We start from the raw sequence: 14,468 nt of genomic DNA on the forward strand, positions 1-14,468 counted from the left end.
GGATATAAAAATTATAGAATATGCAGAAATGGCAAAATGTATCAGAAAAATAAGAAATCAAGATAACAAACTTTTTATAAAAGAATAGAAATGGTTTATTGGATATTTACAGATAAATTGTAAACAGATCAAAATATTAAAGTAGATGAATAAATGAACAAATTACGTTGATTTGGATATGCAGAAGATATTAAAAATACATTTAAGGAACCGCAGAAAGAGGGGGAAGGAAGTCAAGTTTTGAAATGTTAAAATTACTGTAAAATTATTGAAATGCATAAACCTGAAAATCATAGAAATCATCCCCCAAAATTTAATTATGTACTAATTTATCTGATTGTCCTTGCATCTTCCTGCCAGACTTACCATCCTCTCCTGCCACACCAGTGTGGTGCACCACACACTTTGTGAACCACTGGGTTGAACCACTGGGGTAAACTACTGGCCACAGCGCAGCTGAGACCATTTGGCTGACTTTGGATGGAAGACTCGCTGGAGGGGGGCAGGCAAGGTATTCATGGCCAGAAAGGGGTGCCAAGAGCAAAGGTTTTGCATGAAGGTTGCAGGCTCGGCAGGAGGTCAAGTGGGTGCAGCCTTGGTGCAGGAGATGGTTGCCACCCCTGCTGCCACCCAGTGGGTTCTGGAGCTAGTTCTCTCACCGCTGCTTCTTCAGAATGACAACCAGCTCTTGGTGGATGGTGCTGAAGCTCGGCCGGTTCTGTGGCTCATATTCCCAGCACTTCTGCATGAGTTGGTACACCACCTCAGGGCACAAGTCTGGGATGCTCAGGCGCATTCCTGGGATTGGAAAAGACACAGCCAGGTCACAGGAGGATGGAGCTGGCAGGTGAGCTAATAATGTGTTTTGGTTGCAATTTCCTGGGACTCCCAATGTGTGGATTAAGTGCAGGCCAAAAGTTTTTCCATTAGCATTTCTGTGCATCGGTACTTCCCCCCATTCTTGCTCACCTTCAAAGAGCAGACTTTTGAGAGGCACAATGCACACCTCCTTCCGTTTTATTAAAAAATACTTACCACTCATCTTGCTTGGTGCCAGTCCATAGCATGTCTTCAGTGAGTGCCAAGAGAAGAAGGGTGCTGGTAGAAACCCAGACCCTCCAAGGAGACCAGAGACACAGCTTCCCCCCACCTCCTGCCTAGCCTACTGTGCTAGGCTCTCACCCTTCTCCACAGCCTCGCGGGTCTGCTGGTTGGTCATGTTGGGGTACGGTGAGGCTCCCAGACTGAAGGCTTCCCAGAGCAAGATCCCAAAGCTCCAGACATCACTCTCTGAGGAGTACCGGCCTGAGGAAGGAGGAAGAGAGAGCAGGCATGAGAGGTGGCTTCTCCTAGATCAGTGATGGTCAGACTTGGCCCTCCAGCTGTTTTGGGACTACAACTCCCATCATCCCTGTTTACATTCCAGAGATTCCATACTGTTGGAAGTCTCATGGGAGACAGGAGATGGATGTGACGTTACTGGTTTCCTGTTCCTTTGTTGTTCAGTTGCTTTCTGCTCTCACAGAGAGAGGATGTATTTTTTTCTGTCTGTGTAGCTAGAAAATAAAGCATAGTGATATAGCCATAAATCTCATCACCTCAGCATGCTGCTTTGATTCTCTGCTGAATGGGAATGTGCCTGGAGCCTCATGAAAGGCTCAGGTCATTAATCACGTCGGAGGGCGATTCCAGAAGATGAGCTTTATCAGCTCGGTCGAACGGAGATTCCGACAATCCCTAGCTAGAAGGACCAGTGGTCAGGGATGATGGGAATTGTAGTCCCAAAGCAGCTGGAGGGCCAAGTTTGCCCATCACTGTCCTAGATTCATGGTCCCAGGCTGGGTTCCCATGAACCCATACCTGCCTCTGGCAAGCTACACATCTGTACCTAGGACCTAATATGATCCAAAAGCTCATTAGGGTATCTGTATGTGAGTCTGGAGGACAAGGGGCCCTGCCCCCTGCCTGCCAGCCAGGCTGGAGGATACTACTAAAGCAGGTGGGCCTGGAGCCACAGCTGTGGGTACCGTGACTGAGTGCCTCTGGGGCTGTCCACTTCACAGGGATCTGTTTCATGCCACCAGTGGAGGCGTAAATGCCGTCCTCCTGCTCCCGCGACATCCCAAAGTCACTGATCTTCAGGGCGTTCTTCTCTGTCACGAGACAGTTCCGGGCCGCCAGGTCCCTGCAAGGGGTAGCAGATCCAAATGTCTGACTGGTGCCAAAGACTTCAGGGAGGGAGGCAGTTTCCCAGACACCAATGCCTGGAACTTAACTCCCAGCTCTTTCCCGCTACCTAGGCAAGAGACTTCTGGCTTCAGCTCCAAACATCACCTGATAGGTTTTTTACATGTAAACTAGCCTGTGCACATTGTAGCAGATTTGCAGGCAGCTCATTCCCTCCTTGATCAAATACAGGAAAAGCCCACAGGTGGGAACTCTGCCTCCTTCGCCAGGGAAACAGCCTCTCCACCTGCCTGCTCCACCCTTCAGGTTTGGAAGTGCCACCAATCCCACAGCACAGTCTCTGCCAAAGCAGAGAAGGAAGGAAGGGAGGGAGGAAGGAAGGAAACCCTTTTTGCACAGACAGGGGCAGGGGTACCCACCGGTGGATGCAGTGCTTGCTGGCGAGGTACTCCATGCCTGCTGCTGCATTCTCCATCATCTTGAGCAGGTCCTTGACTCTGAGCTGAGCTCCCTCATTCCGCAGGAAAGACAAGAAGTCACCCCCTGTGAGATGAGAGAGGGAAGCTGGGCTGGGAGCCAGCTGGCCAGTGTCACACCAGGGAAGCTGGGAGCCATGGCAGGATAGGGAGCAGAGGCTCTGGAGCTCAGCCTGAGAGCTCCTGGTTGAGATTCCCTCCTGGACAAACCATCAGGGGCAGGAAATGTTTCTGAATACCAGTTGCCAGAAACTGCAGGATGGGGAGAGGGTTATGACCCTCAAGTCCTGCTTGTGGGCTTCCTATCAGCATCTGGTTTGCCATAGTGAGAACAGGATACCAAACTAATTGGGCCCCTGGACTTATCCAGCTGCCAAGCTCTGCTGAAGTCAGCAGGGAGAGAAGTAGGGCACCTGGAGCTTTGTGAATAAATGCCTCTAGACTTCAAGGCAGCACAGAGTGCCTGCTCTCGAGGACTCTGCAAAACCAGGAAGCTTGCATCTATCTCGTAATGGCAAATGTAATGGGCAGATGTTTCTCCCTCCCCCAGCTGCAGTGCAGAAATCTTCCACCCAGGAAACAGACACACCCTATATACTGCTGGGGGAGTTTAAAACGGAAAGCCTGAAGGCTATGGAAAGCCATGAAATGCTGGGCTTACCCTGAACTAGCTCCATGACAATGTAAATGGGGTGCTTCTGGGTGCAGACACCAATGAGCCGGACAATATTTGGGTGGTTGTATTGCTTGAGGATCCTGCAAGGGGAGTGAGAGGAGACACAATGAAGGGAGGGCACGCCAAGTGCCAGCCAGGTAAGGGATTCCAAGGGGCGTCCCCAGCACCTCACCTGTCCTCGCTACCCTACCCCCAGTACAAAGATGCTAACGGCAGGGGCAGGGTGGGCAATGCTGCAACTCTGTGGCAAGGCAGCAGCACTGGGAGGATGCATTGGTCTTGAAGCTCCCCCAGCCAGGCAGGTCATGAGATTCAGCAGAAAAAGGGAGGTCAGGGCAAAATGATCAGTCCCCATCATCTCTGGAAGACTGAAATCTCTGCCACTTTCCCCAAGGAAGGTGGGATGTCTGCCTTTAAAAGGCTCTGTTCAAAGAAACCATGGTAGTGAGGACCATGGAATCTCCCACCAGCACCACTCAGCTTGGATTAGGACACCTGCCCTGCATGCAGATGGACCCTGGTTCAATCCTCAGCACTTCCGGGCAGGGCCGGGGGAAAAGATCCTTACCTGAATCTGGAGAGCTGCTGCCAGCACTGAGCCAGGTGGACTCAGCTAGAGGCAACTTCCTACATTTGTTCCAAAGAGTTGGGCAGGAAGATCCTGCCCCCACAACATGCCCCAGAGTGTCCAGCTCAGACTCAGGAACAGCCTAGCAATGTAGTCCCAGTTGCCCAGGAGTTTGCTCCCTACATACCTGGCCTCTTGCAGGAATCGGGCCTTGAGCTCTGGCGGGAGAGTTTCACGGCAGGACTTCACAGCCACCGGGGTGTTGTCACAGCGGAGGCGCCCACTGAACACCTCTCCAAAGTTGCCCTGGAGAAAGACAGACGGCACTACTTTCCTCTCCCTGCCCTTTTGCCCACAGAAACAGATTGCAAAATCTAGTCTCCCCTGCTGCTTCCTGGGTGTGCAGTCAGCAGGGTCCAGTGCTTCTGAATCCAGTTTGCACAGCAAACCTACACAGCTGGGTGTCTCCAGGGACCACAGAAGAAAGTGTCCCTGTGGTGGTGGTGAGCCAGCCAAGGTATGGCTCTAAGGGTGAGTCGGTTTGGACTGCTTCCCTTCAGCAAACGGGACAGCAGGGAGGCTTGCCCCTGGCCAGGCCTCCAGAAGGCAGGCTGCTGCTCTGCCTCTCTTTCCTGGATTATTCCCATTTAACAAAAGGAAGGCTGAGGGGGAGAGGCAGTCAGCTGCTCCACAGCGCACAGCTTTTGTCAAGAGTCCAACAGTGGGACTCCTGAAGGTGGGTGCCTAACAAGAGCATGCCTTCCTTATCGCACAGCATTGGAAGACGCAAGAGTTACCCACGCTGGAAGATTGGCAGATGAAAGTGATGGACTATATGGAACTGGCCGAGATGACTGGCAGAATCAGAGACCAGGGAGAAGAGACGGTGGAAGAAGACTGGAAGAAATTTAAAGATTATCTACAGAAATGTTATAAGATTAATGAATGTTAAAATGACATCAGATTGAATTTAAAAGGTTATTAGTATGAAAGTCATAAAATTTAAAGATTTAATGATTTAAGATTTCAAGGAGATTAAGTTATATTAAGATGTTAAAATTAAGATAAGGATTAATTAAGATAGAGGATAGGGATTTGCTGATCAAATAGGTGTTTTGGAATACAGTGAGGGAGGTTTGGGGAAGTCGGGAAATAAGTAAATGAAAGAAATACCATAAAGATGAAACTGTTTTTATTAATGTTTTTTCTTTTTGATGTGTTTTGTACTATGTTGTGGTTATTGTGTTTTTGTAATGTGTATTTTTTTTGCTTTTTTCTTTTTTAGTTCTGTTCTGTTTTATTTTTTTGTGTAAAAACCCAATAAAAATATTATTAAAAAAAACAAAAAAACCCAAGAGCATGCCTTCCACCGTCACCACCATTGCCAGGGAGTCACTCACCTGCCCGATGCGCTCCCCAAGCAGCACGTCCTCATGGTCTAACACCCACTTGTCCTGCAGCAAGAGCAGCCACTTAGTCACAGGTCAGGAAGCTCTGCAAGCCCAACCCTCCCTTTCTTAGCCTGGCCCAATCTAGTGGCAGCCGAGGGTGAGGCAGAGAGCAGTACCTTGATGATGGGCTTTCCCAAGACAACACCACTCTTTTTGGTGATGGGCTGTTTGGTCTTCAGGAAATGGTCAATCAGCAGTGGAATGGTGGGGAAAGCTTCGCCCTCCAAGCGATACATGTTCTAAGGGGAAATCCCACAAAGAGCAGCCGTCTTAGTTCTGGCACAGTCCTAAGGCAAACACCACTGCTTGGCATCTCCAATGCAATCTTTTAATATGGCAGCAACTCTGAAACTCCCTGCCTATTGACATCAGATAGTACTTTAGCATCTACTAAAAGCATTTTTGTTTAGACAAGCCTATCAAGATATGTAGAATGCTGAATGTTGATGTATGTTTTGATGTGTTTTAAGTTTATGGCTGATTTAACCTTTTTAATATTAATTATTTTTACCGATAACTTTGTTTTATTGTGCTTGTAAACCACTTTGATGGGTGTATACAATCAAACGATGTATACATTTTATGAAATAAAAATAAATTGATAAATCTCCACTGTGCTAAAAGCAACCACAGGCAAGAGGAGGCTTAATTTCTTCCTGTTCATTCACATTCATTGTTCAGTTGCAATGTGTTGTTTTTTTTTAAGAGAAAAGTTGATAAGCAATTGCTCTAGCGGCGGAGAATAAACCAGCAGTTACAGTCTCATTCTACAGGGAACAGCTGGCAGAAACTAATTATAGGAATGTCTTGGTTGGGCAAGTGAACAAGAAGGAATTAATTAAAGGGGCACAAGATTAGAAGTAGAAACCACTAAAAATGAAAAGGCCAGGGAGGAAGCTATTAATTAAAAGGCCAGTGGCTTGGAGAAAGCCCAGAGTTTTCTTTTAAAATCCCACAAATTGAGTGTAAAAAAAGACTAGAGTACAAGCCCAAAAACATAGGAATGTTTTGGGATGGTCACATTGTCATCTGGGTTCTCTGCAAAAATCGACTGAAAAAAGGATTGTGATTCCAAGTGGAAGTATTAGCAAGGGCGCCATGTAACCAGAGCCACAACTGTAGTGGCTACATTTGGGCTAGAATGGCTGCCTGCCTGCTTCTTTATTTCCTCTGCCCACTTCACCCAGCACCTCCATCCCATTTACAACACTCACATCAGCAGATTGGAGGATGAAATGACGAGGCTGAGCATCCCATAAGACTGAGAGGACGTACTCCTGCTTGCCTTGGCTCTCGCGCACCAGGAAGTCTCCGCTGGCCTGCAGCAGCCTCTGCACCTCCATGCGGGGGATGGCGCCGTGGTACCAGGCTTGCTGGCCCAGGGGCTTCTGCACCTCAGGCAGGAGGGGCACTGGGGGCGGCAGCTGCGGATGGAGAGAGGGGGAATGGGCACAGCCAGCCACAGTGCCAGCTCCCTTTCTAGCAGAGAAGGCCAGGAAGGAAGAGCGTATTGAGGAACATCTCCACCCTCCACCCACCCCACTCCTCCCAGTTGCTCCCAGCACATCCTTGGCAGTGCTGATTCAGAAAGCAGGGCAGAGAAGGGACACAAGTGGGTGGGCGGATCAGGGTGTGGGAGGCACTCACTGTGAGACGTGGTCGGAAGATGCCCGAGAAGTGCTGCTTCAGGACTTCCAAGGCCGGGATCCGACCCCCATCACGCTCCGCCTCCTGTCCAAGAAGGAAGGCACAGAGTGAGTGTCAAGGTCAGAGTGGGCTGCTGTGCACTGGCTCAACCAAGCTAGAGACAGTGTGGCATAGTGGTTAGAGCATCAGGCTAGGACCTGGGAGGCCAGAGTTCAGACCTCCTCTCTCCTTGGGTGGGTGGCCAGTCACTCAATCTCAGCTTAACCTACCTCACAGGGTTGTTGTGAAGATAAAATGGGAACAGGGGGGAAAACACATGCCACCTTTAGCTCCTTGGAATAGAAGTCAAACGTTTGCCAGGTTTGCCAACCCCAAAGGCCACGGAGCCAGGAGCATAGCCAGCTGCTCCGGCACCCAAAATGGAGTCCACCTAGCAGATGCAAGCCCCACGCTGCCATTTCGGGCAGTGCGAGGCCCCGAGCCACCGCGTCACTCCCAGAGAGACGCGTGGCTCGGGCGTGCTGTAGGCCAGGCCCCGCGATAAGTGACAACTCCAACGGTTTGCCATTTTGTCACCCCCCTCAAGGATGACACCCAGGGCAGAGCGCGCCCCCACACCCCCCTTCCTACGCCCCTGCAAGGAGCTCGCCCCATGGGCTTGCAGTGATCGCACCCACAGTGGCTCCACGCACCCCAGACGACACTGATTGATTGTCCTCCTGCAGGGCTGGAGCAGGCGGAGGCTCACAGGTTCCCAGCTTGTCCAGCCTGTGCCACAGCAAATCCCGCTGGGCTTGAATCTTGTCCTGCATGCCCTGGGCCAGGTGGCTTTGGTGCTGGGCTTCATGCAAGGCCTGGCGCTTTCCCAGGAGCAGGATCCTGCAGGAGAGAAAAGTGGGGAGGGAGAAACGCCCATGCACAGTGGAGCAGTTGAAGCTGGTAGGGCACAGCGGAGCTCCTGCCAGCCCCTTCCCTCGGTGCCCAAGGCCTTGGCCTCACACCCAGCCTCACCGTTCTCCAGGGCTCACAGCTGCCTCTTCCATCTGGATTTCAGCCTTTAGAATCTGGGTGCGCTGCTGGTGACCTCGGGTGCTCTCTGTGGCGTTGGCCAGCTCCTCCTCCAGCGAGGTGAGGCTGCAACAGGAGAAAGGCATGGAGGCTTCAGCTAGCCCAGGGATCAATGGCGCAGAGGGTTCTGCCTGGCTGCAACTCGCCTCCAGGTTATAGAACCATCAAATGGTGGGTGGGAAGGGACCACGAGGGTAACCCAGTCCAACTGCCTGGAATGCATGAATCTTTTGCCCAACATGGGGCTTGAACCCTCGCAACCCTGAGATTAAAAGTCTTACGCTCTGCCGACTTCTTAGCAGAACATCTCTGTCTTCTGTCTTCTCAGCAAGGCAAGAGAAACACCCAGAGCACAGAAAAGAAGGAAGCTGGCTGAGCCAGAGCTCCATCTTTGCCCCACCTGCCCAAATCATTAGCCTCTGCTCTCCCACCCAAAGTGCCGAGCCCTGATCTGTGCTCCATGAGGCTGGAGTGGATCTCCCCAGAGATGGACCACCTGCGCCCTTTTTGACAGGAGAAAGGGAAGAAAAATTTCTACAGGCACAGCTTCTCCCCTGGCACTGCAGCAGTGGGGGACTCTGCCCTTCCTCTCAGTGGTTAGGACTGAGCCTGCAAAAACCCACCCTTACTCCCCCAACCAGTATTGGAAACTCAGATATGTCAGCTATTCACCAAGTGGCACCTTAAAACTAGGTTGTGGTCACCACAACGGAATATCTATTTGCCAGGGGGTTGGACTAGATGACCCTTGTATTCCCTCCTATGCCCTCAACTCAGGGCCAGATTTAGGTTTGATGAGGCCCTAAGCTACTGAAGGTAATGGGGCCCTTTATATGTCCAGCTGTCCTTTGTCAACAACAAATTGTTGCTGTTTTTTGTGTTAAATAAATGCTATATGGTAATTTATGGACCTAATAGGTATCTAAAGCCATTTTATTTATTTTTTATCTTATATTTTGGAAATGTACATCCAGTTCCCCCCCTTAAAATATTGGGGGGGGGGCAAGAGAGTGGGGCCCTAAGCTATAGCTTGTTCAGCTTATAAGTAAATCTGGCACTGCCTCAACTACATCGCTTGATTACAGCTTACTCTTACAGCAATTCACTTATCCCAGTACGCAAGAAGGAGAAACACACACAGTGGAAATGGAATTAACTGTAGGCTAAGGCAGAGGTTTTTAAACTGTGGTTGCCAACCTAGCGCCCAGAAATCTCCACATAGTCACAATTGGAACCTGTGTCAGTAGCAAAACGCTCCTGGCTAATTTCTAACACTGCCCCCAACGCACGTGTGCTGCATGCTTTCCAGTGTCAGCTCATTCAGCTGGAGCTCCCCGGCTTTCAGGCCCTCTGTCTCCATCTCCTCCAGCAGGCTCGTGTCAAAGGTCACCACAGCAGGGGCCTCGTTCCCACACCTGGAGAGAGACAGACCAGAGGAAGGTGGCAGAAGCTGCTGGCTGGGAAATCCAGCCCCCAGAATCTCAGAGGAAGCACAGCAGGCGCTACCTGCACTGGGGATGAAAGCCTTCGTATTCCACGTCCGGGCGGAGGCGCTCAATGGCTCTGCCCATGGCTTGGTGTACCGTCACCATCTCCTCCTGCACCAGGCTGGTGATGCTTGCGTACTCCTGGAGGGTCCCCTTCCTGCCAGCACAGAAACAGGAAACTGTCGGTGGAGAAACTGAGCTACTTGGCCTAATTCAAGGTGCTAGTTCTAGTACACAAAACCTGAAATGATTTGGGGTTGGGCTAGATTTGCAGGATTTGCAGGGGGTTGGACTAAATGACCCTCCGGGATCCCTTCCAACTCTACAATTCTATGATTCTAAAAGCATTCCTGTTCATCCAGGCCTTTGATGGCTGAAATGTACTGTTCTTGGCAATCTTGAGAGCATTAGCTGTGAGGGCCTGGGACTGTTTTAAAGGTAAAGGGACCCCTGACCATTAAGTCCAGTCGTGGCCGACTCTGGGGTCGTGGCACTCATCTCGCTTTATTGGCCGAGGGAGCCGGCATACAGCTTCCGGGTCATGTGGCCAGCATGACTAAGCCGCTTCTGGCGAACCAGAGCAGCGCACGGAAACGCCGTTTACCTTCCCACCTATTTATCTACTTGCACTTTGACGTGCTTTCGAACTGCTAGGTTGGCAGGAGCAGGGACTGAGCAATGGGAGCTCACCCCGTCGCAGGGATTCGAACTGCCAACCTTCTGACCGGCAAGTCCAAGGCTCTGTGGTTTAACCCACAGCACCACCCGCGTCCTTATAGACTGTTTTACATGGAGTCAAATGTGCTACTATGGTTGGTGCCACTGGGCTCCTTTTCTCAAGGTCCCTAGCCTTCTCCATCTCACCCCCCCCCAGCCCTTCTGGAGCCCCTCTTACGCGATGTGGGCCATTTCCTGGTTCAGGCTGTGCAAGGACTGGAGCACCCCAGGCAGGGTGTGCTGGTAGTGGTGGTTGTGCTGCACCTCAGCTGCCTTCAGGGCCAGCACATACTGGTTGTGCAGAGAGTAGAGCTTCCACAGGCTCCGGACGTATCTGTCCTTGGCCTTCTCTCGGTCCTTCTCTGCAGGGAGAGCGCAAAAGCATAGGAGGGTCAGGAGTGCCAATGCAGTCGTGCACAGTAAGAGATTTGTGTCCCATGGCTGACACGGCTAAGATGCCTGGGGCTGGCAACTAGATGTCATGGCATAGGCTATAGCCTGCCCCAAAAGACAGAAGGGAGGGAGGGAAACAACCCTGCCACTCAAACCACCCCCTTCTTATGATTAACTTCACCACTGCCACCAAGCATAGCTGTCAACTTTTCCCTTTTTTAAAGGGGAATCCTATTCAGAATAAGGGAATTCCCCTTTAAAAAAGGGAAACGTTGACAGCTATGAACCAAGTAGATCTCTCCATTTTTATCGCGCAGTTTCCACTAGGCAGTCCTTCAGCCTTCCGGACTCTAACTGGCCTACCCCGCTCCCAATAATGGGTAGAGTAGTACAACACTTAGATGAATGGGATGAATGACAAGACTAAGATTTTTTGGGGAAAACCAAAATAAATAAATAAACCACTTACTTGAGTAAGGCAACAAACTTAGATTGGCTTGTTACTTTACTAAAACCTTTACAGTTTGGGTGGTTACACAAATACAAATAAACAGATACAAATGCATCCTGCTATGTCTATTCTAGACAGTTTCCCTAACCATGTCAGTATTTTATCAACTCTCATCTCTTGGTTAACCTTCTGGATCCTTTAATGGTCCACTCCCGGGGGCTCCTGCATCGTAAAGCTCTTGAAGGTTCTGACTCCACTGCTCTTTAGTTCTGCAACTTATTTTCCAGGTCAACTTGCATACAATATTTTCACTCCCCATCCCAACCTTTTAACCAATCGGATAGAGAGTGGACATCTGGTTACATTAGTGTTTCCCTTTAATTGCCAGGCTCCTAGACTTTCACATGCAAACACACACAGAGAAACAGGACATCCTGAGCAAAACCTCCCTCCAGACTTTTAAAATACCAACTATTTCATAACTATTTCGAGTTCTTTCAGGCTAGGTGAATGGGCAAGTATTTGGAAGCTGCCTTTTAGGCCAAAAGCTGCGTTCAGAGGATGCTGCATTCCTCTGAATACTTTTGGCTGGAGGGAGGATGGGAGGAAGATGCTCTTGGGGATTTTCCAGAACAGGTCACTGGCCGAGGCAGGTCTTTGGGCTGACCCAGTTGGGTTCTGTGGGGGTCTCCAGCCACACCCACCTTTGCTGGCCTCCTGGTATTTGCGCTTGGCCTGAGCACTCTCCCGGACATGGCTGCGGTACTGTGCCTTCAGGCGCTCAGGCTCCTGCTGGGTGGTCTGGAAGAGCCAAGTAAGAAAGGGGGCTTAGAGGTCTCCATACAGAGGGGGTTTGCAGTTGCGGGCTTCCTGCGGAGGAATGGACTTGACGTCCTTTGGGGTCTGAGTCAGATTCCAGCCACATGCAACCTTGGCACCAAAGCCCCGATAGAGCACCACCGCAAGTGCCCACCAGGGGCCGCTGCTGCGCAGCCCGGACGGGACAGGCGGCGGGCGCGAGGGTTGGTGGGCTGCCGTACCCGGAGGAAGTCCTGGCTCATGTGCTGCCACTGCTCGCTGTAGCTCCTCCGCAGCTGCTGCTTGTCCCGAATGAGCTGGCCCAGCTTGTGCAGGGGCCCCGAGACCAGCGCCTCAGCGTGTCGCTGCAGGAGCTGGCTCAGGGCCTCCGTCTGTGTTACCAGCGACCACCAGCACTGCGGACAGAAAAGGACCAGGAGGGCAAATGGAGAGAGAGAGAAAGACGCAGAGAGGGAGAAGCTGCCCAGCCGCCCCCTCCTAATGGAAAGGGGACGGGGAGCCTCCCCAGGTGAGGATGGAGGGAAGGGTCAAGGGGGCTCCGCGCCAGATGGAGGGGGGGTCCTCCTGGGAGCCTACCTGGGCGACCTGGCTGTTGCTAGGCTGGCCGCCGCTCTCCTGCTTGCCGGCCTGGCTGTGCATCTGGTGTAAGAGGGCGGCGTACTCTCGGTCGCTCTTGGCGCGCTGGCCCATCCACTTGCGGAGCCCCTCCAGCAGGCGCAGCTCAGCCTCCTGCAGCTGGAGCAGGGCGCTGTGGCCCTCGGGGCAACCCAGCGCGAGCTCAAAACCCATGGTCAAGCAGGCAGACCAGCAGCCTTCGCCCTGCAAGGGAGAGCCAGCGCCGTCAGCCTGCCCCGACGGAGCGGACTCCCTGGCATGGTTTTCCTGAGAAGCGGCCGGGCCGCTGCAAGTTCCCTTTTGCGGCCGCAGCCTCGCGGCGCTCTCTAACGTAACACCCCAGCTGTTCCGGAAAGTGCCCGCGAAGAACCCAAGTCCCTACTCTGAGAAACTGGACTCAAGGCAGGTGCCGGTCCGGCTGGGGGATACCGCCGCCCACTCACCACCGTCAGATTTGGTATCCGAGAGCTCTCTTCCCCCAGTCGAGCAAGTTTTGCAACCTGTTCAGAGTTCATCTCCCTACCCCAATTTGCAAGAGGCTTCAGCCAGGCTGCACTGTGGTGTTGCAGTGACACCCAGCACTCAAGTGCGCCTGCTGTGCATTGGTGCCCTGGGCTGCTGAGGACCACCCAAACTCCCTCTCCTGTTTTGGAGTTTCTGTCTCCAGTTTCGAAGGCAACAGGAGTCTCCAAACATCACATTTTCTGTAGAAGGCCCCCCCATGCTGGCTGGTGGTATATTAGGGAAGGGGGCTGGTTGGGGGTCAGTGGAGCCTCTCTTGCATCCCTGAGGAAGCTCCCTTCTGCCCTTGGACATACCTTGCTGGGGTGCTGTCTGAATCGGCACTTGACTCCTTCCTGGGCCGTGAGCACTAAAGAGGAACAGGAAGACTCCACAAAACCTCCAGGCATTGCAAGATCCCCCTTCCTGTCTCCTGCACTCTCTCTGTGGCTTCTACCCCCACCCAGGCACTTGTACGCAATACCTCCTTAAGGACCAAGAGGCTCCTTCAAATTAAACTGCTTTTTATCTAGTCCTGTCCTTGTGAGACAATTCATCAACTCAGCTCCACCAGGTGGCCTTCACAAGATGCCTGCAGGCAGGACACAAGTGTCATCACCTTCTCCAGCTGTTTGGTCCCAGTGCCTACTGCTATATTCAGAAGCACGGTGTGTGTGTGTGTGTCTGCTGGGCATCATAACTAGTGGCCACAGAGAGCCTTTGCCCCTAGTGATTTGCCTAACCCCCCTTTTAAAAATGGGAAGTTGGCAGCTGTGACTGTAGGTCATGGGAACAGATCCCAGTTTCACTATTATGCTGTGTGAAAAAGTATTTCCGTTTGCCTGCCCTGAATCTTCCACCATTCAGTATCATTTTGGAATGCATTGGGGAAAGTTGCCCTTGTCCACTTTCTCTAAGACACGGGCAATTTTATAAACTTCTGTCGCATTTCCCTCTTCCCTACACGATTTACTCAATAAAAAAATTTCGGTGTGGCGCAAGCAAATTTTTATTCTGAAAGTGTAGCTAAGAGAAAAAATAGTTTGATAACCACTGGGTTAAACAAATGTCAAATTTCCAGGTAACGTAAATGATGCACATTTGAAAGTGAAGCAGTTCTGTGAGCAGGCAGGGTCACTTGTGGCTTTAAAAGAGGATTAGACAGATTCATGGAGGATACTATTGGCCATAATGGTTATGCTCTGTGCCTCCAGGTGGAGGCAGCAATGCTTCTGAATACCAGTCGCTGGAAGTCACAGGAGGGGAGGGGGCTCTTGGGTTAAACTTCTTATTGTGGATTTCCCTTTGGGGCATCTTGCTGCCTACTATAAGAAGAGGACGCTGGACTAGGTGGGTCCCATTTGGCCTGATGCAGCTGACTTAGGTTCTTACATCCGGACTGGACTGTGTCT

The 14,468-nt window shown here is 51.4% G+C and overlaps 1 protein-coding gene across 1 annotated transcript; it reads right to left on the minus strand.

The window, feature by feature from the left end:
* Positions 1-71: 71 nt before the first annotated feature.
* Positions 72-13,814, minus strand: FES (FES proto-oncogene, tyrosine kinase). The gene is made up of 19 exons (XM_083412396.1): positions 13,374-13,814; positions 12,517-12,759; positions 12,162-12,335; positions 11,826-11,922; positions 10,456-10,639; positions 9,580-9,717; positions 9,363-9,488; positions 8,017-8,139; positions 7,698-7,884; positions 7,006-7,089; positions 6,573-6,782; positions 5,475-5,597; positions 5,308-5,361; positions 4,095-4,213; positions 3,325-3,419; positions 2,607-2,730; positions 2,028-2,185; positions 1,183-1,305; positions 72-798 (listed from the first exon to the last, which is right to left on the minus strand). The coding sequence occupies exons 1-19, from the start codon at positions 13,464-13,466 to the stop codon at positions 656-658; spliced, it is 2,598 nt and encodes an 865-aa protein (XP_083268522.1). The 5' UTR covers positions 13,467-13,814; the 3' UTR covers positions 72-655.
* Positions 13,815-14,468: the final 654 nt, after the last annotated feature.

Source organism: Podarcis tiliguerta, assembly GCF_965153285.1.
Source record: "Podarcis tiliguerta genome assembly, chromosome: 14".
NCBI lineage: Eukaryota > Metazoa > Chordata > Lepidosauria > Squamata > Lacertidae > Podarcis > Podarcis tiliguerta.

Bases quoted from the DNA above. Each gene is read 5' to 3' on its own strand.
- FES (XM_083412396.1), bottom strand. From the start codon at position 13,466: ATGCCTGGAGGTTTTGTGGAGTCTTCCTGTTCCTCTTTAGTGCTCACG. The intron at 8,140-9,362 runs GTGCGTTGGGGG...CTCCTGTTGCAG, and splicing joins CTGGAAAGCATGCAGCACAC to CCTCACCTCGCTGGAGGAGG. The intron at 6,783-7,005 runs GTGAGTGCCTCC...CTCCATCCGCAG, and splicing joins TCTTCCGACCACGTCTCACA to CTGCCGCCCCCAGTGCCCCT.